The 27,324-nt window shown below is 41.1% G+C and overlaps 1 protein-coding gene across 8 annotated transcripts in view; it reads right to left on the bottom strand.

The window, feature by feature from the left end:
• The window catches only part of Cdk12 (cyclin dependent kinase 12), a 73,478-nt gene that overhangs the window by 2,678 nt on the left and 43,476 nt on the right, over nt 1-27,324 (bottom strand). For 2 of the 8 annotated variants that reach the window (XR_003486877.2, XR_003486881.2), the window contains exons 13-16: nt 25,766-26,218; nt 8,007-8,108; nt 7,242-7,360; nt 3,581-3,688 (exon numbers count right to left, since the gene is read on the bottom strand). Coding sequence is in view for 3 of the 8 variants with exons in the window: in XM_027424051.2 (XP_027279852.1) it covers nt 20,925-21,637; nt 25,766-26,218 (1,166 nt within the window). In the remaining 5 variants the exon portion in view is untranslated. Of the gene's footprint in view, nt 1-3,580; nt 3,689-7,241; nt 7,361-8,006; nt 8,109-17,761; nt 21,638-25,765; nt 26,219-27,324 lie in introns of those variants that run through there. The other 6 variants (XM_027424051.2, XM_027424052.2, XR_003486879.2 and 3 more) reach the window with 5 other exon arrangements.

Here is a 27,324-nt window from a genome sequence, read left to right as displayed (position 1 = left end):
TATTAAGAAATTCCACGTGGCTGGAAAGAGAGCTCAGTGATTAAGAGCACTTGCTGCTCTTGTAGAGACCCAGGATCAGTTTCCAGCACTCACAAGGTGGTTGAAACCACCTGTAACTCCAATTCCAGAGGATCTGTTGCTCATTTCTGGTTTTCACAATACAGTCACCAGGCACACATGTGAAACACCAGATATACATGCAGGCAAAACACCCACATATATAAAATAATCTCCAAAAAGAAATTTCTGGTACTAGGCAAGGTAATATACATGCTTATAGTTACAGTACTTTGGAAGATGAGACAGTACTGAGACTTGGTGGCCAGCTTGGGTTATATAGTAAGATTCTGGCAAACAAACCCCCCCCCCCAAAAAAAAGCTTTTATCTGGGTACATAGAGTTCTAGGCAGGAACCCTCTTTTGGAAGGTACCCAGGATTTCTGGGCTGCCCTGCCACAAATAGATGTCCAATATTCCCTATGTAGCCTGTGGAGATAGTGGGTGATGTCTTACTCTTTCTTTACTGGGAGAACTCAGTCTCTTCTGCTTACTTCTTTCTTACCCTCCCTTCTTTTCATAGCTGGGACATCTCCTAATCTAGATGAGAGATTTTCCATCTACAGAGCTTAGAGTGGGCAGGACTGGGGCAAAAGAGAACTCTAACAGACTTGATCCCCCTTCCCCTCTGTTGTTTTCATGAACCACCCCCATTGCTGTGAGTCACCAGAACCTCAAGCTCTGCTGAGCTGCCAGCAACCTTCTTCCTCCCCCTCTTACAGACAGCCAGATATGTATCTGGAGAGCCCCAGTGCCCACCATACCATAGGGCTACAGCACTCTATTTCTTTTTTTTTTTATGTTCATGTATGTGTGTGTAAAGGTGTTAGATACCCTGGAACTGGCGTTACAGACAGTTGTGAGCTGCCACGTGGTTGCTGGGAATTGAACCGGGGTCCTCTGGAAGAGCAGCCAGTGCTCTTAATCGCTGAGCCATCTCTCCAGCCGCACCCCCCACACACTCTATTTCATCCCTAGGAATCTGCAACACAGACACAGAGATGAATGAGCAAAGGAGTGGGAGACCCGAGCTTGTGCTCTGTGCAGTGCCACAGTGCTGGCTGCCTGCACAGCAGAGCAGGATCACCAGCTAGGACGGCTGGCACACTTGGGCATATCACCTCAGCAGCACGTAAAAGGAAGCGGAAGAAGATGAGGCAAGAATGCTGTTTCAGAAGCAGACATCTCCTCCTGGCTTCAGCTCTGGCCTGTTTCTTCTTTTGGGCACCATAACACTGCTACCTCTGTCAATGCCTTTTTCTCTGCTTTCCTTTCTGTCTATGGCCCTGGAAGATACAGGGAGATCTGCATAATATCTAAATATCAAGGTGAGAGGCTCAGATTTACAGATCTACCCTCAACACAGAAAAATCTAAATGCTAGGCCAATGCTGACTAGTCCCAGAAGGCAGGGAATTCTGGGTACTGCTACCTTTTCCTACCATGTGTACTTCATATCTAAGTATTTTCCCACAAAGGACCTGAGTTTCTTCTGGGCTTCAGAGCAGGCATGGGCTTAAGGATGACCTGAGGAGTAGATGGCAGACCTGGTAGAACTGGAGGGAGGGAAAGCAACTCTATTCCTCAGAGAATATCCAGAATGTAGAGTGAATGCTTCCCTATGCCTCCAGTACACCGGAGTAGAGATGAGCCAATTACCAAGAGTAAAAAAGAGAGCAGCAGGCTTGTATACAGAAAGTAGCTTCTCTCCTTTGCTGTGTGCCATTCTTCATTGCTCTGTGTTCCAGACTAGAAACAGCAATTCTGTAACGAGGAGCCCCTAGCCCCACACAATATTCACTAGGAATGTCCTGCACTATGCTGAGCAGCCAGTCCGACAGGTGGAACTATAGGCCTCAATTCTTATATGTTTGGTTGTGAGCCCAGGCTTTAACGACTAAGCCAATCTCTCCAGCCCTTGGTCTCAGTTCTAAAGTGTCAGTGTCCTATCTTCTCTTCTTCCTCATCTCCCTGACAGGACAGCCTTTGGCACAGTTTCCTGATATGGACAGTCCTGAGGCCCTTGAAAGCAGAAAGGGGCCTAGAAGGATTTTTTTCCAGATTGTCCTAGGGGGATATGAGAGCCTCTCACCCTGTCTGTAACAGACCATGACAGCCCGACAGTCTAAGGCAGATCAGGACAAGGTAAGAAGCTGTAGAGTCAGATCCTGCTTTTTTTCAATGGCCTGAGGGTAAAAACAGGTTACTAAGATAGAAGACAGTTCTAGGGGTGGAAGGAAGGTAAGGATGAGAGCTGGAAAGTGTGGCAAATTCTATTGGTATTTCTTCTAACCCTACATTCTATCCTTGCCTCCAGCCCAGTTTAGCCCCATGAAGCACAGATCAAAGAATGTTGAAGATTTTGAGAAAAGAGAATTCTGAGAATGCCACCTTTGGCAACTTGGTAGGATAGTCCTCTATTACCTTCATTCATCCTTCTTTCCCTGGCCCTAGCATTAAGAGCAATGAAGGAAATAAGGGAATGGGGATATAGACAGGTTGGAAATATGCCCTTCTCTTTAGGATAATACAACACTACAAGAGCAGTGTTGTGCACTACAGAAGGGACCTAAGGCCAGGATACTACATTAATTCAGCAACATTTCTAATTTGTTTTACAGGACCTTGCATTGAAGTCCTTGCATTATAGTCATGGGACAAGAGGGGTAAAACTGTCTTTGACATTTTGGCATAACTCTTCTAGTGGCTTATATGGTAGCATGGACAATTGTGATAAGATTTCCATATAAATGCCAGGCAGTGGTTGCATACGCCTTTAATCCCAGTACTCTACTGGAAGAGGCAGGTCAATCTCAATGAGTTCGAGGCCAGCCTAGTCTACAGAATGAGTTCTACGACAGCCAGGACTGTTACATAAAGCCTGTCTCAAAAAACAAACAAACAAATTCCATTTAAAAAATTAGTCTTATGGGGGAGGGCCTCACAAGAGGATGCCTGTAAGTTCGAGGCCAGCCTAGTCTACAGGACAGGACTATTTCACAGAGAAACCCTGTCTCAAAAAAACAATAAACAGACAAAACCACCACCAACAAAACAAAAAAAATTAAGTTTTGCCGGGTGGTGGTGATGCATGCCTTTAGTCCCAGCACTTGGGAGGCAGAGGCAGGCGGATCTCTGTGAGTTCGAGACCAGCCTGGTCTACAAGAGCGAGTTCCAGGAAGGCTCCAAAGCCACAGAGAAACCCTGTCTCAAAAAAAAAAAAAAAAAAAATTAAGTTTTATGTGGAAGATTTGCCTTTTGGTTACGTAGCTGAGGTAGCGGAAGCATTTCCATCCCTTAGATCTTAAAAAACAAAATGGCAAAATCCTATAGAGAAGGGCTGGAGGCAAAGATGGATAATGACCTCTGAAACAGGTTGCACAAAGGAGGTTGCTCCCGTCTTACTTCTCTAAGCAGCAGTCAGAAGACAGTGACGAGAGTCACTTGACATGTCAGACATGTCTTGGAGGACAAGAACATCATGCTTATGGTTTTCACTTCACTTCACTTCCTTCCTTACCTACCTACTTTTTCTTGCCCCATGCTCCCAGGAACTCTCCAAATCCAGAACACAAAGCAACTTCAGGGCAGGATTCAATTGGTTCCTCCACTCTGGGTCTTGGTTTCCATACCTGTACAATGAAGGGGTCAGGCAAGATGAGCTCCAAGTTCCCTTCTTACAACATCAAGGTTCTAAGATTCAGACCCGAAATCACCAGGTCTCATTTGCATATCAATTTGCCTATACCCTCTATGGCACTATTTCCCACAGAAATGTATAGAATGGGCCCCAAACTCTGTTCTTTCCAAATCTCCTTGACCACAGTCCCAGGTCCATGGTCCCTAGCTCTTATTCTTCCTCTTTAGGGACCTCAAAGTTCAACCCCACCTCCCTGTCATAATCTTATACTCAACTATAAGAGTAAGAAAACAGTTTTAACCTACTAATCTGGATGTAAATTTAAGGCTGCAGACCTGAGTCAATCAGCACAATTCCATCTCTTTTGGAGGTCCTGGCAGTTGGGGGGAAATCCTGGCACCTTTCCCCAGTGCCTCCCCTCCTCCTCCACCTCGATATTCTCCATGCCAGAACGCAAAGTGGCCAGTGATTGATGGGCCTGGGTTCCTGGTAACCGCACCCAGTGGCCCAATCCTCCTCCCTTATCCAATCCCTCCCCTGTCCCTATTCAGAGATCAGATTGTCTCATGTTGGTCCCTGAGGTCCCATTAATTAAAAATACATCCAATTAAATGGCAGGTGAAAACGTGCTATTGGAGCTCTACACCCCCCTGCCCCAGCTTGGTCTTTCCACCCTCACCCCCCTTTTTAAGGCTCAGCTGTGCTTTGAGCTGAGAAAAAAAAAAAAAAAAGATGTGGAGAGAGGGAATAGAGGAAGACGTAGGATAGGAGTATGACATGGGGGGGGGTGTGCTTGAACCTCTGCCAGGGTAGCATGTGCCAGTCTGGGAGGGTGGCACCATGCCCTGGTGTCTAATTTCTGGAGGTGTGAGTAGGTTAAGTCAGCTGGATATCTACCTCCATTTCTCTTAAAGGGGCAGAGGGCAATCAGAGGGCATGGCTCGCTGTACTGCCCTGCTTCTGACTTTGATAGACAAGGAACAGAAGTATAAATGGTAGAAGGATCTTTAGAGTAGATAAGATGTTCAGGGGTAGGAAGGGTCTGATTCATCTTGGTATACCTCTGCTATTTCCCAAACTATGAAGATAAAGGGCAACTGACTGGAACCTAGGTGTCAGAGTATGGTGATGTTCCAGAGCTTAGCTATGTCTGCCCTTGCCTACAAGGAAGCTGAGAAAGGATGGAGAGAGGAAGAAAGGAGTCATAATTTGGGTGGGAACAGATGGGTCAGATAGGATAAAACACACACAGATAGATGTTCATATGAATACCATGTCCCTGAGCACCTTAGATAAAAATACTCAGAGACCTTTCCTGTTGGCTCTTTCTCTAAGCAAAAACAGCAGCAGTAGCATTAATATTACCATGGTCTGGCTGCCTAGTAGGCTGTGCATAGGGCATCTCCTTGACAGTCACTGAATGATCTCATTTTTTTCCACCCTATGGAATCCTAGTATCTTGCCAGGTAGGGCACCTGCCTCCAACCCAAGTCCTCCCCTGTCCCCAAGTGACACAAGTCTAACAGACACTGGATACTGTTAGGAAGGACTGACTAGGGCGGCACTCAGTATCAGGCAGGAGCAAGGGTGCCAATTCAGGGTTTCGGCCTGGCTGCCTTGGCAGCCTCAGCACCTCCTCACTTCACTTTAACGCTAATTGGAGATTTTAATCTGCACTGCTGCTCTGCTCAGGGTGCTGGGGGGAGCACCAGCTGTGCAGTAATTCCAGCAGCACCGACTGTTTAATCAAGCTGTCCTCCTGGGGAGGGGCCTTCAGGCATAGGGGAAGGAAAAGGAGGAAAACCTCTGTCATTTCCCTGAGCTTGTTCATTCTGGAAGACCTTCTGAGGGTAAACTGTGGAGTCCTCAGTCCCATTGGGCCCAAGCCACTTGGCATACCCAGAAGAGCCATGACATGGCATAGAGTAGCATGAGGCTCATAGCCAAAGCAGTCCCCCTCATGCTATTTTCTGCTTTATTTTTGGCTCAGAGCTCTCTGGAGTCCTGGGTGTGTTTTGCCCGATCAGATACAAAGATCTACTAGACTTGAATTCTGTAGGTTTGGGGCGGGAGTTGGGGGGGGGGGGATGAGGTTTCTTAGGTTTCTCAATATTTTCTCACCAACAAAGATACTTTTCTTTAAATACTTGTTAAAAAGTTTTCCCCTCTGAAATCCAACCAATCCCACCGTCCTGGACTAGAACTCAACATCTTTGGGGCAAGGGGACAGTGGGTTTGACAGTGGGTTTGAAGACAAGAGTACCTGGAACTTCTAAGTTCAGCTAGGCACCCACTCAATCAGCAGGCCTGAAGGGCCATTTTAAAGGAATAACAAGCAATGTCAGTTATTTTTCCAGCTTCTGGTCTAAGTTCTCTGGCTCTCTGGGAGTGCTTCTGATCCTGTACCTGGAAAGAGTGCCCTCATCCAACTGTTTCCTCAGGGGCTTGAGTTTTAATTGGCCAGCAGTGCCCTCGTGTGGTAGAAATCAGGACTGCAGTTGCCCCACTAGGTAGACTGCTTTGAGGAATCGCCTGTTGGTGCTCTCTAAAGCCACCAAGGAACTAAATGCATATGTACTACCTGACTACTTCCTGGGGGTATTAGATGCTTTCTAACATCTACTTTATCTCTCTTACTCACTCTGTCACCCATGCTCCCAGGGCAAGTACCACCTGACTTAGAGCAGGTACTTATCTAGGCCTGCTGCTTTGGCTTATCTGGGCTGCTCAAGTGAGAGGCACTGCTGAGAAAGGGGCCAGAGAGTCAGAAGGATAAAGCAGTGTCACTTCTACCATCCAGGAGGCAGGAAGATGCTTTAACCCCACTACAACTCTCCACAGGCCCCAAAATAAAGTGGACATCCATACTTTTAAAAGAGTAACATCTGGTGGTTGATTCTACCCTAGAGTCATTCCTTTTCCATTCCTGAGTATGTGGGGGTTAGATAAGATGCTTGTTGTTTTTTGTTTTTTGTTTTGAGACAGGGTTTCTCTGTGTAGTCCTGGCTGTTCTGGAACTTGCTCTGTAGACCAGGCTGGCCTCAAATTCAGAAATCCATCTGCTTGTGCCTCCTGTGTGCTGGGATTAAATGAATGTGCCACCACTGCCCAGCCCAAGATGCTGGTCCTAAGGAATACACTAGTTACACACTCTCAAAAGATCCAGGTACTTTCCAGTAGGCCTTCAGACTTTCAGCTTCCAAGAGAAAGGGTATTTGTTACTGTGTCACTCTTCACCAGTGTAAACTCTGTTTATAGGGCACTTTACATACCTGCTAAATGAGGGAAATGGTTTTGAACTACAGAAAAAGTGATGCACATGAGAAGGGAAACCTCTAAAGACTAGGACTTGGAAATTGCTGAGTGACAAATGACTTCCCTTTTTAGAGACACTGAACAACAACAAAAATTCATTGAGAAGCTAGATGTAGAAGTTATAGTCCCAGGTCATCTGTGGAGTTGGGGGGAAGGGAGAGAGACACAAGAGACAGAGAGACAGAGACAGAGGTCCTAATGTGTGAGGTGGGTGAAGCAACGCAACCTACTATCAGGGAAGAAAGGTGGAGGTGCTGGTTCTGGGTACTGAAGGCAGAGGAAGCAGGCTGCAGGCCTCTACTTCAGGTGTTTCATGCAGTATTTGGACAGGCGTAATCTCCCACTGAACCTACAAGAAGGTAGTGAAGCTGGTTAGAGGCAATGAGAAGAGCTAGTATTGTCCTATCTTGACTTAAAGAAAACAAAAACAAAAAATGTTTTTGGGAAAAAATGTGTTGTGTATAAAGGGGTATGGGTAAGTGAGATGTCTATCCTAAAGGAGACTGAGAATAACTGAATACAACACCAGCACTAAGGGGCTGGAGAGATGGCTCAGGGGGTTAAGAGCACTGGCTGCTCTTCCAGAGGTCCTGAGTTCAATTCCCAGCAACCACATGGTGGCTCACAACCATGCGGTATGAGATCTGGTGCCCTCTTCTGGCCTGCAGGCACATATACAGACAGAACACTGTATACATAATGAATAAATAAATCTTTAAAATAATAATAATAACAATAATACCAGCACTACTCTGTAGAGGAATATCCATTAACATAGAAATGAAATAACTGCTACTGCTAGAGAGGGGCTCACCCATTCTAACTGGAAGAGAACTTGTTAACTAGAAGGTAGGACCTCAGAACAGGGTCAAATAAAAAGCTCAGGAACCCTTCTGGAGATCTCAGGAAAGGACAAGAAATGTCCCTGGCCATGAGTGGGATGCTACTCGATGTAAAATCAGGCTAGTGGCTTCTGACTGACTTTAAGTCCCTACCTGGCTTCAAGTATTGTGGATGAGACTGTTTGACAGGCTCCGGATGCAAAGTAACTGATGGGTGTCCCCGAGTTCTTTAGGGGCCATCCCTGCTGCTGCCATCTGCAAAGAAAAATAAGAGGCTATATCAGACATGAGACAAGGGATCAGAAAACAGAGAGTCTTTGGTCATGCACAGGAAATTATATTGTTGACAGCTACCCGCTACAGCTTTTTCTCCAATTCTCTTAAACCTGAATTCCCCCCAAATTGCCAGATGAATCTTAAGAATGCTTCAAGAGGAGTTGACTGTTCCAGATTCCTACATTCAAGGAACTAGCTCCCAGGCTGGTAAGTGCAAAACAATGGCCTCAATACTTAGATATCTAGCAGGAAATTCAATAGAAATAGAAGCTGTGAAACATGGAATTACTATAAAGGGCAAAGAGCATTAGCATTAATACATAGGTAATGCAAGATTGTAACTTAGAGGAGGCAACCTGATTTTAGACCAGATCACCAGCTTGGATTTAAGGTTCTTCTGTTCATCAAGGCTTCTTTAAGAGGAGTTCTAAGGCACCCTGGTTATGAAGCTGAAAGGTTTGCACATTTGTTGCAATTTGGGCAAGTAGGTCTATCATACATTTCCTAGGAAGGGAAAAGGTGTTTGCATAAAGACCAACCCCACATTCCTCTTTTCTGCCAATTATAGTACAACAGACTAACTGTAACTAATATATGATGGGATCCAACCCTTTGTTATCCACAGACAATCCATTTGGCAGATCCCCTAACTTCGGACCACAACTATCTCCAAGTTACCCAGTGTTTCTTTGCTTCCTTCAGCATCTCCCTTTTTGCTATTAAGGCTCCCAATTTCCTATGTCCAGAGAAAGCAGGCATAGAAAAGGGCAGCAGACAGCTCCAGGGTAAGATGACTTACAGAACCTGTCCCATAGGCCAGCCACCTGTTAAACCTATTTTGGGTTCTGACCACTGTGAAACACTTGGTCCAAGAATACCAAATACTGATTCCACTTCCCTATAAATAAGAGAAAGGTAGACAGTCCCCACCAACTTCCTTGAATCTGAGAGTAGTTTGTTTTGCCTTGAATCCTATTAATTCCATATACCATTCAGAGATATCCACTCCCAGCCCTGCGTTAAACAAGTGCCCGCTCTCCATTTTGATTCTTTCCGTCATAGCTTTATTGTAATGCTGAAGAGCCTGAGTTGAGATTTAGTATGAATTTTCACAATGCCTCTGAGGAGCTTTTCCTACTATCATTCCCCCGAGTTTGTAGCTAAGAATTCTTTGAAAATGTGGGGTAACTAATGGCATCTAGATCTTTGGCTGTGGTTATCACTTATATCTAAGGAAAAAAGAAACTATAAAATTTGTATGTCATTGGGACTTTTTCTTAAATCACATTATCTTATGTTTACTCTATGTGTATGTGAGGTGTGACTGTGCCGCAGTGCATTTGTGGAGGGCATACGACAACTTGCAGGAGCTGGTTCCCTTCTTCCATCGTATAGGTCCTGGGGAATGGATCTCAATTTGTTAGGCTTGACAGCAGGCACCTTTACAAGCTGAGCGATCTTCCTCGCCCTGAATGAGTCTAATTTAAGACAGGGTCACTATGTACCACTGGCAGACCTCAAGATCTGTCTGTCTCTGCCTCTTGATCCCTGGGGTTAAAGGTATATGTTACCACACCTAAACACTCGAGTGTAGAAATACATAACATGGTTTTGTACTAATAATTTTAAATCTATTTTTATTCCTCAATTTCTGTCCCCACCCCCACCCGCTTCAAAATCAAAAGGTTTTTCTTTCTTGAAGTAGCTTGGGTTATCAGGAATAGGCAATTTCAAAGTTGAAGGCTTGATGCTTCCTCATGTAGGTTAAAATTCTGCCTCTGGGAGCTAGTCCTAGATGGCTCAACAGTCTCACTGCATGACTGTGGATGAGACACTTTCCTTCCTTAAGCCTCAGCATCTTGCTCTAAAAAGAGAGGTTGGATTACACAACCTCTTTTCTAGCTCTGGAAATCTATGATTCTGTAAAGTGCAAGACCTACATGTTCCTTCCTCCCCTTGTGATAGCTGGGCCTGTCACCCTTCTCTATGCCACTGTAGAAAGAAGTAACCCCTGTAGTATATGCCTTTCTAATATACTTTGACTAAAGGGGAAAATGAATCCTGAGAGTTTTTTCTTCTTTTAAGTGCCAAGTTCTTCTAAGAGGAAAAGTTAAGGAATCTAATTCCGACCCTGATAAAGCAAATGGGACTGCCTCTCCCCACCCTTAAATTGTCAGACTGAAAACACACTTGACTTTGTCCTAGGGAACCCCCATGGCTGCTAGTCCAACACAAGTGTGTGTAGATGGGGGAAAAAAGGACATGTAAATACATCCACAGCAGACAAATAAATATCAAAGCCCACACACAACTGTTTTCCTACTTTGGGACTGTACATGCCTGCAAAGAAGCCTTAGTAAGAGTGGACACAGCATCCCAGCATTTCTTCTTCCCAAAGTCAGAAAGGAAGAGACAGTGAGACAGGAGCTACTTGGCTTCCTATAAATTGTTTTGTCCTTCCTCACAGCTGCAATCAGAAGCTAAGGGCTCCCGCAGGCCTTGTTCTGATCTGCTGCAGGCGATGGAGGGTTTTTGAAACCGAGAGGAACTTGGCTGCTGCCCCGTTTCAGCTGCCGTTGGGGCTGGCTAATGGGCTCATTCGGGAAGACCCCCGCCTGCTGCACTAAAGAGTCCCCCGCCGACCCCCTCCCCAGTCCCAACCCAATTAATAAATGGGGGCTCCCAGTTTATGGCTCTGGGAACAGGAACCAGAGATACAAATGACCCCCAGGGAGGGACAGAAAAAGGCCTTCCAAGAATCAAGCCAGAGAATTGTGCTTCCAAAGGCACATGCTGCCACAGGCTAGTCATTTCCTATTTTCAAAGCATTAAAGGGGAAGAAACTGACAAAAACAAAACAAACACAAAAATCAAACAAACAAAACCCTCTATTTTCCTTCCCAGATCCAGAATAGGCTAGCATTTTTGATGTCTTTGCTCCACCCCAGAGAAGACTTTCTTGCCCAGTTCTCTAAACTGAAAAAAGCTTAGGGCAGGTACTGGGCGTTATCTAGACACAGTGCATGCTCTACCGTCCTCCCTTGGCAGGGCCTAGTCCTACCATCTGTAACACTGGACAAAGAAAAAGGCACATTGCATTTGGCTAACAAGCACCTGCTTTTTAAAAACAAAGCAGCTGCCAAGCAGTGGTGGCACCCACCTTTAATCCCAGTGCTTGGGAGGCAGAGGCAGAGGCAGGAGAAACTCTTGAGTTTGAGGCCAGTCTGGTCTATAGTCCAAGTTCCAGGCTAGCCAGGGCTACACAGAGAAACCAAAGAAAATAAAGCAGCCAGCTCTCACCTAATTTTCACTATCAGCTCAACTGTGTCCTGGGATCCTCATCTGGAAACTACCTTCCATCCCTCTCATTCACACCCATGCTATCAGCAAACCTAATTGTGTGGACCCTCCTCATTTCTTTGGATTCCTCTAGTTCCATTCTAGTGCAAGTCCTTTTTGCCTCAAGTCTAGGCAAGAATATGAGCATCCTAAAGAACTGTTTCCTTGGCCCAGTAAAGTTACAAAAGGCTTCAGAATCATTTTTAGCTCACTCTAATTTATTCTATATTACTCCCAAACAAACCAAATTCCAAATGCTAATTCAGGCCAGTAAAACTGGTTCTCAAACTTCATTTCCTAATACACCTTTCCTGTTCCAGCCCTCATACAGAACACACATATGCCCCTGTGCCCCTGCCACCTCCCCCCCCCCCCCCCGCCGCTTCCCACAAGGCTAGTAAGAAGCTCTTCTTACATGGGACACAAAACCGATTCTTCTTTCTCCCCAAAATCACAAAGAAAAAGAGACAGTGGGACAGAAGCTACTTGGGTTCCTAAAAATTACTTGGGGCTATGTGATAAGTCCTTCCATCTTTACTTTCAAAGAGTCATTCTGATTAATTCTGCCTTTTCTGTTTATTTGCTTTGGCTTCTTCTTCTTACAGTTAGGCTTACTTCATAACCTGCACATCTATGTAAAGACTTATAATAAATTAATTCTTAACTCAGCACATGCATATAATCCCCAGGCAGAATTGTGAGGCCATCCTGGACTATACAGTTTTGAAGCTAGACGGGGTGACATAGTCTTTGTCTCAAGTCTGTCTCAAATGGAAAAGCACAGCAAACTAAACCAAAAATATCATTTCCCCATACCTCGGGCAAGTATAAGACTAACCTCTCTTACTAGGCCCAGATGCTTCCTAAAGATGGAACTCTCTCTTGGTGTTCTTGCTTGTCATGCTGTCCTGTACTCAGGATATGACTTAACTAGTGATATTCCTGCTTTTCAATGAAGGTGCTTCCATGGCATAACTCTTTGGATACGACATCTGTCAACTTTCAAGTTGCCACCTGCTCCAAAGGACATCAAGAATTTCTAAATTACAAATTCAGGCTGGGTAGTATAGGCACACACCTTTAATCCCAGCACTTAGGCAGATCTCCGGAGTTCAAGACCAGAGTGGTCTATAAAGTGAGTTCTAGGGCAGCCAGGGCTACACAGAGAAACCCTGTCTCAAAGAAGAAATTAAAAATTCAGCTTTGTGATTTCAAAATGTTAAAAACAAAAATAAAAATAAAAATAAAAACAACAAGGGACTGGAGGGATGGCTCAGAGCACTAGCTGCTCTTCCAGAGAACCTGGGTTTGATTCCCAGTACCCACAAGGTAGCTCACAACTATCTGTAACTCAAGTCCCAGGGGATCTGATGCCCTCTTCTGGCCACACACCAGTTAACACACATGGTGCAGACATGCAGGCAAAATACACACACAAAAATAAATGAATAAATAAATTTACCTCATTGACTCACACTATTTAAACATTTTCTTTAAGGACACCTTAAGGATGAAAACTCATTTTATTACATTATTTTTTTAAAAAAAGGATTATCTTGGGGTATGGTGGCATGCACCTTTAATCCAGTACCTGTGAGGCATAGGCAGATGGATCTGTGTGAGAACCTAGTCTGTGTAATGAGTTCCAGGACAGCTAGAGCTAGATAGTCAGACCTTGTCTCAAATAAAACAAAACAGGATTTCACATATCCCAGACTAGCCTTGACTTGCTATGTAGCTGAGGATGACCTTAAACTTCTGACCCTCTTGCCTCTGCCTTCCATATATGCTGTGATTGTAGATATGCTTAATCACTATGTTCAGACCCTGTTCCCTAAAATAGCCAAGATTAACTCAATATTCCCAGATAATCTGAATTTCTAGAATGAAAATCAATTTCAATGCCAAGTATAATCTTGCTCCCTACAAGACCAGTCCCTGGTCATTATTTTACAATAGTGAAGTTATGTGATCCTTTCAAATGAGTAGTGATTATTTCTTAGCCTAATCTACAGTTCCCCTAATGTCCTACACACACACCTCAGGATCTTCAAAGAGATTTGCTTTTTTTCCCTCCAAGCTTTGGCTTCAAGTTGTCCAAGTTGATAATCAAGATACCAAAAGCAGTTGTATGTGATGGGACACACCTTTAATCCGGCACTTGGTAAGTAGAATTCAAGGCCAGTCTAGTCAACACAGTGGGTTCCAGGCCAGACAGGAACTACTACATAGTAACTCCCCATATATATATACACTTAGTATAGTGCCTAACACGTAGTAGGTATCTTAACATGAATTTCCTTTTTCTCACTTCTCCCAACATGATAGGTTTCTCTGCCTTTCTGGGTCTGTGTCAAAGATGGCTCTGAAATAATCAAGCTAATGTTCTTTTGTAGCTCATTCATTCTGAGGCTCTTAATTCACATATTCGGCTCTTCTATGCACTGCTCATCTAAGTCAAAGGGAAGATGAACAGTTTGAAGGTTGGCCTAAAATACATAAAACCATTTGCAATCTTAAAAATTTTGACAGGTGTGGTGGCACATGACTTCAATCCTAGCCCTTTAGAGGCAGAGGTAAGTGGAACTCTGTGAGTTTCATGCCAGCCTAGTCTACAAAAAGAGATCCTGTCTCAAAAACAAACACTTGGAAAACACAAGTAACTTTTAACTTCTAGCACATGACTCCTTATTCCCAAATTACTTTTGAAACATATAAACAGCATTGCTATGTAAATGTTACATATTAGTTCTCTGCTTAATACTTTTGTTTATAGGTCAGGCATGTGGCATGTGCATTTAATCCCTACACTCAGGAGGTAGAGGCAGGTGGATCTCTGTGAATATGAGGCCAGACTAGTCTACATAGTGAGTATCAAGCCAGCCAGAGTTACATGGTGAGACTGTCTTAAAAAAAAAAATGTGTATTTATTTTTGCTGATGGTCTTTAGATACCCTGAAGGAATGTCTTTAAGCTATTCAATAGTCTGGGGGTTCTAGGCCCATTCTTTAAGCCTAAAGGTACTACTGTGACCAAGAGAAACTGTTCACCAACCAGAATTACTTGAATAGGACCAACCTAAAATAGTGAAGCTCTAAAGCAAACACCTCCTAAATTTTACTAGCTCAATCACAACTTTACCTCCTCATAAACCACAGCCAAGATAGCTGTAGTTCTCCATTCCTGCCCTATTTCTACCACCTCTTTATACTGTTCTGCTTTTTTTTTTTTTTTTTTTTTTTTTTTTTTTTTTTTTTTAAGAGGCCTTTGGCCAGGCAGTGGTGGCACATGCCTTTAATCCCAGCACTCGGGAGGCAGAGGCAGGTGGATCTCTGTGAGTTCGAGACCAGCCAGGTCTACAAGAGCTAGTTCCAGGTCAGCCTTAAAAAGCCACAGAGAAACCCTGTCTGGAAAAACCAAAATAAAACAAAAAATAAAGGAGACCTTTGAGTCCTAATGGAAGTTGCAAATATCAGACTGAAGCAAGTTAGAAGTTCCAGAATTAAATTTAGAGGCATCAGGCTCCTAAGCGTCTGTTAAATCTTTAAATTTAGCCTGTTTAATCCATAAATGAACAAATTCAAACTTGCATTAACATAGTCCAGAGTGTTGTCTAACAGTGGTCTTCACCACCAGTATCCCTCATTTGGAACCCTATAAGTTCTGAGACAGCCCCTTAGGTAGAGAAAAGATCTCTAAGACTGGGGCTTTGTTCATTTTGCACTGACTGCTACACTGTATCCACTACTTCAGACAGCCTCTCTCAGAGATGGTTCAGTTTGGATACATTGTTCTTTATTCCTTTACAACTATCAACTAGGATTTACAGCTACCTTACATCAAGACACCAAAAAAATTCATTTATGGGGGCTGGAGAGATGGCTCAGAGGAAGAGCATGTTGAGTTCAGTTCCCAGTACCCACATCAAGTGTTTCACAATTCCCTGGGGGTCAGATAACCACTTCTGGCCTTCTTGGGTACCTACACACAACATGGCATGCATAAACACACAGAAAAATGATGTCTTTAAAAATCCATTTATTTCCAGGTCCTAAGGACACATCTATCTAAGTGAACTATATCCTTACTTCAGAAAAGTATGTTGAAGTTGAGGACTATGTAACAGGAAAGTTTCACAATTACCTATCTAAATTTAGATTATGAAAGACTAACTCCATACCAGTCTTTCTCAGTACTGGATTGATTAATTTTAGATAAGAGATATGAGAGCAACCCAGTGGTCAAAACATTTTGGCACTCGAGTGATAATCACCAGAGAGCTCAAGACAACCTGTATTTGCTTTCTACTCTCTACAAGCTTCATTCCCCATGTATATCATCTGCAACTGAACTTAGAAATAAATGTTCAGCAAAAAGCAACACCATTAGGATGAGGGAGATGAACAGGTGAAGGCTGAAAGAGTAGAAGCAAGAACACTGAAACATAACACAGAAGTTCCTTGCATACCTTTGCAATGAGAAAGTATGGTTATTTTTGCTCTTTACCTCCCACTCCAGAAGTTAAAGATCCAGATACTGATTCTCTGAATTCTCTGGAAAAATTATCAAAAACTATCAAACAGTAATAACTCTAAAATACTCAGTAATCAGTAATTATGGTAGACTTAAAACATCCTAGTAGGATCCTGAGTGGGACAGAAACGAGAAAAAGGTGAGGGGAGGAAGCAAGAAAACGAAAGGAAAGTGACAGCTATCCAGTGAGGAGGGGTAGGTTAGCACCAATGATTCCCAAAGCTGTCTTCCAACCTGTGCTGGAGGAATCCCCTACTTATCTTGAACAGTCAGTCCTAAGGCTGTAGAAACACTTGAAGGTATTCCCACACATGAGAAAACATTAAAAAATCAAAAACAAACATAAACAAAAAACCATCAACTAGTGTCCAGGAAGGCTCACCTTACCTCTCAGGCCAACTAAAAGACTTTGCAGCCCATCTCCCGCTTGAAGTGGTAGGCTATTTCTTCACTAAGAAACTCATCCTCATTCTACCTAGCCTTTCAGAATTACTACACTGTGAAAAGAGAAGTCACTCAGTAACTTTATATAATCCAACGGGAGGGGCAAAATAAAAGAAACCCTAGTTTACAATGAAGAACATTAATTGCTAACTTACTATAGGCACTAGCCTTTTAAAAATTAAGGGTGTGTGTCTGAGAAAAGAGTGCTAAAGAAATTTAGGTACTGAAAGGGATTTCTACATGGAAATGGCTTTGTGTATGAAGAGAAAAAAGTTCATGCTAGTTAAGTCCTTAGTCTTTAGACACAGAATTAAGACAGCCACTTTATAAGAAACAATCATCTTTGGTAGCTTGAAATTCACATCTAATCACAAACATGCAATGCATAATGACCTAAAACCAATCCACTGTCTCTGGAGAGATCACCAAGAAGATTCTTGAAATAGGAACATCTGGAGCTCTCCAATCTTGGTAAGGGTGAAAAGGGTATGATTTTGCTCACAAGCAAGGGACACCAAAATAGAGAAATTTAGCCCATGTCAGTAACCCTCAGCAGATGCTTTTTAACCCTTATTTATTCATGTCCTGGGTGCTTCTTATGCTTCTACAACTTGCTCATCCCACATACAAACTTCAGACATTTTTCCTCTTCCTTTCTCCTGATGGAATCTGTTTGCCTTTTTCCTAGCTAGACTGAGCACATATTGTCAAGGACTCCTTAGTATTCTAAAGAACCATAAACAGAACTAAAACAGTTTTCCCCTTTGGTAGAGTTGGGAAAGACTTTAACATTTAAACAATCCTGCTTCACTTCCTGGCTTACTGCTGTTAGGAATCTCAACGGGAGCTGGATACATTAACCCCCCCACTTGTATATCATTGTGAAACTAGATTGGATGGAATGGTGGGGATTCTGGTTTCAGAACATCTTTTGGGTCTAAACAGATTCTTACCAGCTTCTTTTGATGACTGTTGAGCTCAAACCCACTTACCTCTCCTGCCAGGAGGAGTCAGTCAGGGTACATGAAGCTCAACTCTTGATGGCTTCATACTACCATCCATTTTTTACTTTTTGCTTTTCAAAATGATGTTCTTATGGATTCCCCTAACTCAAACTTTAATTCTTTAGTTTCTACTCTATCATTCTCAAGTGCCTCTCCAAACTCTTGAGAAATTTTCTTTGTTTTGGTAGTTTATGAGTCTATAGCATTTCTGAAATTGATAACCCATAATATAAAAGAAAAAAATGTCCTTCATACATGATTAGATATGCTCAAAGGGTACAGAAATTAGAAGTAAATGCAATGGAGCAAAAGTGGTATATTAACAGGAAATATTTAATTTTCCAATCTCCACTTTCCATCTTTATAAACTGAAAGAAAAAATTTAATATATTACAAAATATCTGTACATAGACAAGGTACACCCAATGGGGGCCAAAATCAAGAGAGAGAAAGGAATACAGTGTCAGGAACCTATAAATCAGGGAGAATGAGGTGGCAACTGACACTTTTCCAATGCACCAATCTCTCTCAAAACCTGCTGGTAACCAGTTAAGCACTGTACCTATATATGCATATTACATACACATACACACACACAAACACACATTAGGTGATGATTATGACATAAGCTAACAAAAGTCCTACATACAAACTTGTGCTAACTGCCTTTTTAAAAATACATAGCTCTTATGTCATTTGTGAATCCTTGAATCCTTATCCCTAAAGACAGATAAAAAACTGAGGAAACTGGGTTAAGCAAATCTGCTTTTAAAAACTGCACACAAAAAAATGATCATGGTCAAGCCAGTTTTGCCTCTTATTCATAAACAGATTTCTCATCTGTTCAAAATAATGTATTTAATGACACAATAGGTAAAACCCAAACCACTTTTGAATGGAATTAACTAGGTTTCTACTTTTCAAAAAGTTGGGTTGAAAATTAAGCCAAATTTTTACTTCCATTATGTTTATAACGTAGCTGAAAAATGACCAAATACCTTTTCTTCCTCCACACGGATTTAAGGATATTTATATGGGTTACTTTCCTCTGCTTTCAGAAGTATTCAAAATTATTACAAAAATATTTTTTAAAAGCTAGACTCCCAAAATGGGGTGGGGTGAAATGGGTTCATACATGCATATACACACATTCACATACACTTACCCCCTTCCCTGGTAGGGATGGGGGAATGGAAGCTTACGTAAATTATTTAGACTATTTGGCATAATTAAAAATATAGTGTGGCAGAGGGGAAGGGAAAACATTATTGATGACTGTCCATAACCAAAATACAATGAAAATATATAGAGAAATTTATTCATATTTGATGGGAAAACAATTTTTTCACTGAACAGATACTTATGAACGTATCCCCGCTCAGTTTCTTTAATCAAAAATACAGGACTAGGGCCCAATACCTTACAATAAAATACCCTAAAATAAGGCCCATGTCTGAGGATTAACTAGTAGCAAACTGAAGGTACAGATATACTTTAATGCAATCTATGGATAGCATCTCAGTGTGCCTAGAACATCTAATCAGACATCCTGGCATAAAAAAGCTATCAAAGCCAAATGGCTAGAAGGTTCACTTACTATTAATGTTTGGCCCCATGGCAAAGCCAGACCAAAATCCAGAAAATAAAGAAATATACACACTGGTATCTATTTCAGTAACAGGGGAAAATAATTTTTATGTAGCTGAAGAGGGTTCTTTCACCTCTTTAAATTTTTAAAAAAATCAATACACCTTTCTAAATATATTTTTTAACTTAACTTGGTATTTAAACATGAACTTTCACTCGATTTCTGAAAACTATTCTCCAAGATGCTCAAGTATGTTTGCTTTTCTTTGTAAAAGGGAGCTTAACCTACATTTCACAAACCTCTAAGTCTGTGTAGATCAATATATGACATATATACTTTTAAAATACTCCAGATGCTGATACTCAGAAATAGAATCCTTAATGAGAAGCCTCTCAAGTTATCTCACTCTGAGATCCTTTCTCTCTTCCACTTCCTGTTTTGATAAGGCAAAGTCCTTGGGAAATTATACTTTAAACCCTTTCCACAATCAAAACGATTCTTACAAGAAATGGTAGGCTATACATGCTGTGATGTATACTTATCAATACTGTTCTTTCCCATGGTAAGCTGCTTAAATTTTTTTCTTTGAAGGTATCAGGGGTTGATATATCTTCAGATATACACCCTAAGTTAGGTTACAGGTCCATGTATTTTCAGGATTTTCCTCTGACAATATCACAAGGCTCTGTTTGAAAGGCTTTTTTTCTTAAACATAAAAATATACATGTAAACAACATGCTTATTGATCTTATTACACCTCTAGGTATGTAGGTACCATCTCTAACCACAGCTCAGCAGCATTGTCCTATCATTTACAAGTCAACCTCCCCATCAGAACTGGCTTAAAAAACAAAAACAAAACAAAAATTTTAGAATTGAAGAGTTACAGAGAACAATGTAGGAGTTTAAATTTCCTTTCCTTTATTTTAAAAAAGAAAAAGAAAAAAGAAAAGAATTATTCCAGGTTCTTGGGCATCTTTAACTATATTTTCTTCCAAACAAATGCCTCAAAAAGATATAGGGAGAGAATAGGGGCAGACACACAGAGGAAAGAAAAGGAGGGACAAAAAGGAGAGGGGTAGAAAGAAAAAGCAAACAAGCAAAAAGTAAAGACTGGGTAAAATCTACCAACTTGCCCAAGAATGTCACTTTCTACAGCCTGCTTTATGTGCAGGAAGAGGGACATAACTTTTGTCAAAATTGAGCAAACTTAAGGATGAGTAATTTATTTGGGAAAGGTATGTACAAGATGCTTAACATAGGTAAGGGGAGTGCTCACTGAAGCAAAAATGTGAGATGGTAGACAGGAAGGGAATATTTAAGCCACTGGTTTCCCTTCTAGTAAAACCCTAAGAGAAGCTCAGATCTTGTGAACACTATTCTATTTGAAGGGGGATGGGGAACTAAATAAAAATTCAAAAGAAACCACACACAAACACACTCATGTGCGGTACACACACACACACACACACACACACACACACACACACACACACACACACAGAAAACAAAACAACAACAACAAAAAAAAACTTTAAAAACCAAAGCCTCTTCAGAGCCAACTGAAAACAAAACTGTTCTCTTCTGCTCAAGTGCAGGCAATAAGCTACTTTTCAACTGAATGTCTCTTTTTCTCAATATTTTTGAATATAGCTCCTACATAAGGCAGAAGTAAATATTCTGGCTATTGCCCATCCAGGAGGAACTGGTGCCAACACCGTTGAGTCACCTGCTAGTAGCAAGTGAGCAAGGAAAACAGCGGACAACGTTGCAGCAGCCATATGCAGATGATTACCTTGCTCTGGCAAGTGATTTCATTAAAGGTTCAGAGGACTAGATGGAAAGATTGATAGGGAAGGAATCTTTCAGGGCATTGATGTCTCTGGGTTAATAAGGAACTCCTCTCCCTCTTCCCCCTCGTGGTGGGGGTCTTGCAGCCCCCCGGTAGAGTTTTCCATAAGCAGAAGACTGAGCTGGGCCCCCCCACTGAAGAGTTGTTCCTGAGCTGTTGGCCCCAGTGGCTCCTGGTCCCAGCTCCCCGTAGTTTTGCAACTTGGTCTCTGCATGTACAACAGAGTTGCTATTTCCCTCAGACTTCAGGAATGGTTGCCCAACCACAGAGTGTAATGTTAAGGGGACCCTGGCAAAACGAAGGTCCTGGTCCCCTGGGAACTGCACTGACCCTGTGCCCTGGTAACTGTTGGACTCCCCAAGGTGGCTCACAGAGCCTGAGAAGGTCCTATTCTTCACCAGGGTCTGAACCAAAGATTCTGTCAAGGCTGGACCAGAACTGCGTTCATCAGTGTCAGTGGCACTGAACCCTGCTTCAGGCCCATCAGTGTTTCCATAAGTCCTGTTGGGATGGGATCGGGTGGAGTACTCCATTGGTCTCAAGGCCTGGTGCTCATGTGGCAGGTGGCCAGGAGGCTCTGCTTCAGGCTGGGATAAAAGTTGCAGCAAGGCGGCTGTCACGGCGGGATTCAACTCCTGGGGGGCGCTGGAAAGATCGCCTTCAACCAGAGGGGGTGGAGGTGGCGGCGGTGGAGGTCCAGGGGGCTCAGGGGGCCTCTTCTCTGGTGGAAGAATGTGAGGAGGACATGCTGTGGAAGGGTTACTTCTTTTAAACACCATCTTAAAATTCACATGTGATTATAAACACAAACACATACTACCCAACATAAAATAAATACCAATACAAGTAACCAGATACATTAAAGAAAACCTTGGACCAGGAAACTGAAATTTATAAATAAAATAATCATGTGATTAGAAGTAAAACAGTTGAACTCTGGACCTAACAGCTGGTATAAAAAGATGTTATATTTCAAATAATTGTCCTGAATTTTTTGTCTGAGATTTCCTTCCTTAAGAAACTGTTCTAATATGCAGATTGTTGGCATCCTCTCCATCCCTTCTGCTGTTAGATCAAAACATTATTGAAAATAAAGCAGAAAGAAAGAAGATGAGAAGGAACAATATACATGCTGTGGTCATATTCTAATACATAATCTTTCTGTACACGTTGCAGACCTGGCTAACACAGTTACACAATGTTCAATGATGTAAGATTAACCTGAAATACAACTTAAAAGAATATTATACAGGAGAGATTAAATCAAGAAAAAACTCAACATGTATTAAAAAGTCATCTTGCTTCTGTGAAAGTTAGTCATTTCTCCCCATAACCATATCTTCAAGTTGCATATTAACCAACTACACTGTTAAACAGCTTCCTGAATAATAATCCTATTGTAATTTTCTATTTTGTTTTCTTACCTTCTTCATGTTTTTTGTGCTACAAAGAGAAAAAAATCACTCTAGGTGTGTTAAGCAGAACTAGACTGTTAAAAAAATGTGTTCATCCTGTGTTAAGAATTTAATATTCAGGAATATGCTGAACTAATATTAAGCTCAATCATTGCTAAGATCTTTCTTGAACCATGTCCCCAAACTTTTGCTTTCTCATTGCTGTCTAAAGTTTCCTGTGACAATGACTTCTTACTAAAGCAAGAGATGAGTGATTCAACAAAATGAGTTTGAGGCCTTAGACAACTACTAAAACAAAAGCATAGTTAAGATTAATGTGTTCAAAGATTCAGAGTCAACCTGCTAAAAAAAAGTCTAATGTTTTGGTTTTATCTTCCAAAAAACCAATTTTTCCTACTGAAACATTTAAAATATCTATATGGTCATTCTGTTAGTTAGTGATGTATTACTGTCAAAAATAGGCAAGCCAAAATCAGTTTTTGGTTATAAATTGATATTTCTGTATTATAATTATCTTGAGCACACATTGAAAATAATTAAATTTGCACTCCCCAAATAAGCAGATTAAAGTACTTTAAAAACAATATACAATTTCCACTATGCAGTGGAAAATGAGGCCACGTGCTATATGAAGCAACAAATAAGGTAAGCAGTCTAGAGTTTCTGGATTGGGACACAAGCTGAACAAGCAAGAGGAGGCAGGGAATCAACTTTCAGTTGATAGTAACAGACTTATAATATCTAACTCCAAGTTACTTGTTGACTGGATGGTTGTCTGAGTACCAGGGAAAAATATATTTAAGGCAGAAAAAAAATCAGCTACTGAAAATTTACAATTTGGAGAATAAATAACCTGAAAGGAGAGGGTACCTGAACTATAACCATGTATTATATTTAAGAGCATTTACTATCAATACTATTTATGTATCTTTATGAGGACACCTAAGTACCAGTGCATTAAAAAGAAAAAAAAAAAAGTATTTAGAACCTATTCAAGAAATGAAACGTCAAGTTTTTTAATAGTTGAGGGTGAAAAAATAATCCCACACCAACCTTAAAGGCATGGTTGTGAAAATGGCACAATTATACCAATTTCCATTAAAAGAACTACTAAAGTTAATACAGTTTCTTAAATAAACTAAAAGTATAAACTACAAATTATATTATACTCAGATTTAAAGTTTTGATGTTATCAATCTATAATAGTTTCACACTTATGGAGGGAGGTAAATAAATGTTAAAGTAGCTTCAACCATTACCCTTTCTTAACAAATACAGAAAAACTAAATTACCTTTCTTCTTTATACTGTCTGCCCTCTTGTGGAAGTGTTTAATGAACAGTAAAGTGGCCAAGTAAGAGGCACCAGGGTGTGGTGGCATGACGCAGAAGGATCTTAAGTGTTGAGATCAGATTGTGCTTCATAACACCAGAAATACTAGATAACCCAGGGATGACTATAATAAATAGTTGTACATATTGGTGGATTTTGGTTTTTGTTTTTGTTTTTTTGAGACCAGATGGCTGGCCTCAAACTTTCTATGTAGTACTAGGAAGGTCTTGAAATCACAGAAATCTATCTGTCTCTGCTTCCTGAGTGCCGGAGTCAAAAACATATAACATCACACCCAACATTTACATTCATCCTTAGTTGTGGCATTTTTACATTCTTCTCTAAAAGCCATATCCAATTTCTAGCTATATACTATGACTTATTTACAGATGAACTTCATGTGACTAACAGCTTGTTGGTTCTATTATTTGGTGAATATTCTTCTACCAGGATGTTATTTTTCTTAATTTATTAATTTTTATTTTACATGCATTGGTGCTTTGCCATGGGTGTCAGATCCCCTGGAACTGGAATTACAGACAGTTGTGAGCTACCATGTGGAATTGAACCCAGGTCCTCTGAAAAAGCAGTTAAGTGCTCTTAACCACTTAGCCATCTCTCCAGTCCCCTCAGGATGTTATTTAATTTGACCAAGTTCTTTCAGACACTTTGACTTTTAGTTGAAAAAAAAATTTTTGTTTTTTGTTTTTGAGGAATGTTGGGCATGATCTGAGAAACCCTACTTTAATTCTACAAAGCTCTTTTAAATGAATTTAAATATTTATTTTTATAGCATGTATGTTTAGTCTGCATGTATGTCTGTTTGCCATGTGTGTACCTGGTCCCTGGAGGGCAGAAGAGGTCATCATATCCTCCTCTGGAACAGGAGTTACAGGCAGCTGTGAGCCACTGAATGGGTGCTGGGTATTGAACCCAAGTCCTCTATAAGAGTAGCCAGTGCTCTTAACCTTTAAGCCACCTCTCCAACCCCATATATATGCTTGTCTATTACTGTCTTTGAAAACAATTGGAATAATAGAGAATAGCAATGTGAATCAACACATGTGAGTGTACAGTTCTAATTTTGTCTGCAAACAATCAGCAGAGCACAGACTTACTTAAATTTCTTAAGCTGAAGTTTTCCTATTCACAAAACAAAGGTTAATTTTATTGTCTTTTGCAGTTTTAATAATTTTCACATACAAAAAAAAAAAAACAGGTTATGTATTTGACCTTATACTAGTGAAAATAAATATGTTTTCTGTATCAAACCAGATGAAATGTAAATGCAGGACCCTAAAGTTCAAAGTTAGTATACCTCCCTCTTCAGCCTCTGGGGCTCTTCTTATTCCCCAAAGCATGGGATCTTCAAGGCCAATGAAAATTTCCAAGGAGTTGAAAACATTTTCAGACATTAAGATTTTGCAAGCAGATTGTGAATCAAAAATTAGAGAATTTACAATGCTTTTCCTTCTAATCAACTGCACGGTTGTGGTCATGTGACACAAGGTGTAACATACTTTTTTTTCCCCTTCAGACATTGTTTTTTCTTTTCGTAATGCTTACTTCCTGATTCCGCTGTTTCTTTCAGAAACACAGACTTAAAAATTATCACTTTTGTATACAATTACTTTATGGAAAGAAAATGTAAGGTGTTATCTGCTTAGAACAATTCCCCAATTATTTTCAGGAACTGAAATGACATTTTATTAGGGCTTTCTTGACTGTATCTTCCAGACAAGATTTTGGTAGCCAGGATCCACTCCACTAGATGTAAAGAACAATTTCATGTTTATTTAAAATCAGATTTTCTAGGACTAGCTAGCTACACCACATATGTAGCAGTTCAATATACCTCACTACCTATGGCTTTGGTTCTTTGGTTGGAAAACAGGGGCTTTACTTACCAGTACCTTATTAAGTGGAAAAATTATCAGTATATGAAAGGTGCTTTGAGACTTAAATGAAAAAGCTCGACAAGAAATACATCATTTGGTGCTATGTTCTCCTGTAAACTAGATTACAGAAAACTGAAACTGAGACCAATGATGTAAAAAAGAAAACATTAAGAGATTTTTAAGAGGATCAACAGCACCTGAGCTCAATGAGATTCATGACCGGTCTGTTTACCTGCTGCCTCCTCCTGTGGCATTGTAGGAGTTCTTCCGGGCCCCTGTGGCCCACTATTCTTGTCATTGGTGTTTTCCTCCAGGTTACCTGCTGGCTCTTGGGTTTTCATCAGCTGACTCAAGAGAACTGCCAACATATTCTGCATGTCAGCTGGTGTGTTTGAAGCTTCAGGGGTTGTCTGTTCTGCTGAAGGCAGGACCACTGATACAGAGGGTACCTCCTTCAATGATTCCTCTGGGGCTATGGATTCTGAGTCCTGCTGTTGGGAACTGGCTTCAGTCAGTGCACTAATAGATTGATTCAAGGCTTCCAGCTGCTGTTGCATCTCTGGATTTGAGTGGATATTAAGCAGCTGTGCCATCTGAGGGATGCTCAGGTCAGTTTGGCTCTGTAGCAGGTTTAATAACACTGCCAATTCACTTTGATTCAGCTGCTGTGTGATGTCACCAAGGCCTGTGGGATGAGAGTGGAGCCAATATAAGATGACAAGCAAAGGCAAGGCCTTTTGCCTTCTTCAACTGATAAAGGCATAGTTTCATTTTGAAAGCCTCACAATTTAATATCTCAGATTACATCAGTTTTTTATTTTTGTTTAAAAATTTAAGGACAGCTGGGGAGTGGTGGCACATGCCTTTAATCCCAGCACTTAGGAGGCAGAAGCAGGCGCATCTCAGTGGGTTTGAGACCAGCCTGGTCTGTAGAGCAAGCTCCAGGACAGCCAGGACTGCTACACAGAGAAATGCTGCCTCGAAAAAGCAGACAGGAAGGAAGGAAGGAAGGAAGGAAGGAAGGAAGGAAGGAAGGAAGGAAGGAAGGAAGGAAGGGAGGGCTAGGTAAAAGGTACTTGCCACCAAGCATGAAAACAGTATAAAGCCCAGTACCCATATAGTGGAGAGAACCAATTCCTACAAGTTATCCTCTGAACCCTACATACATTAAGGACCCTCTGAACCCTACATACAAGGACTAAATAAAGCATGTCTGCATTATATATAAAAGTGACTATATCTTATCTATATTCTTCTAGGTCAGTGACTTTCAACAAATATTATATGTAAAAACTGTTAGGATGGATTTAAGAACTCAGGTCCCTAATGATGTGCCCAATGATTGTACATTTATTTATTCAAGGGTTATTCATCTCCTGTATCCCAAAATGGCCTCAAAGTTGGTATGTAGTAATATATAACCTTGAATTTCTGATTCTCCTGAATCTACCTCCCCAGTGCTATCTTGTAGTTATTTGCCACCACACTAATCTGAGGGTATTTATTTTTAAGGGTTATCTGGATGTTTCTAATGTGTACCAAATGTTGAAAATAACATTGTAATCTCAGCTACTTTGGAGGCTGAGGCAAGAAGATCCTAATCTGAAGACCATTGGCTGTGCTATTATAAGAGAAATACTTGGTCATAATGGTTATTTTGACACAGTTTTAGTATAACAGGTCAAGTAATAATCTACAAAACCAATTACATTTAGCAATTCTGATTTGACATGATGGGAATCTAAAGCCTTTTAAAACATAACATAAATATCTCTAAATTATTGCTAAAAA

This window comes from Cricetulus griseus, chromosome 7 (genome assembly GCF_003668045.3).
Source record: "Cricetulus griseus strain 17A/GY chromosome 7, alternate assembly CriGri-PICRH-1.0, whole genome shotgun sequence".
Classification (NCBI taxonomy): Eukaryota; Metazoa; Chordata; class Mammalia; order Rodentia; family Cricetidae; genus Cricetulus; species Cricetulus griseus.
The sequence above is the reverse complement of the archived record's forward strand: the minus strand, read 5'-3'. Positions and strand labels throughout refer to the sequence as shown.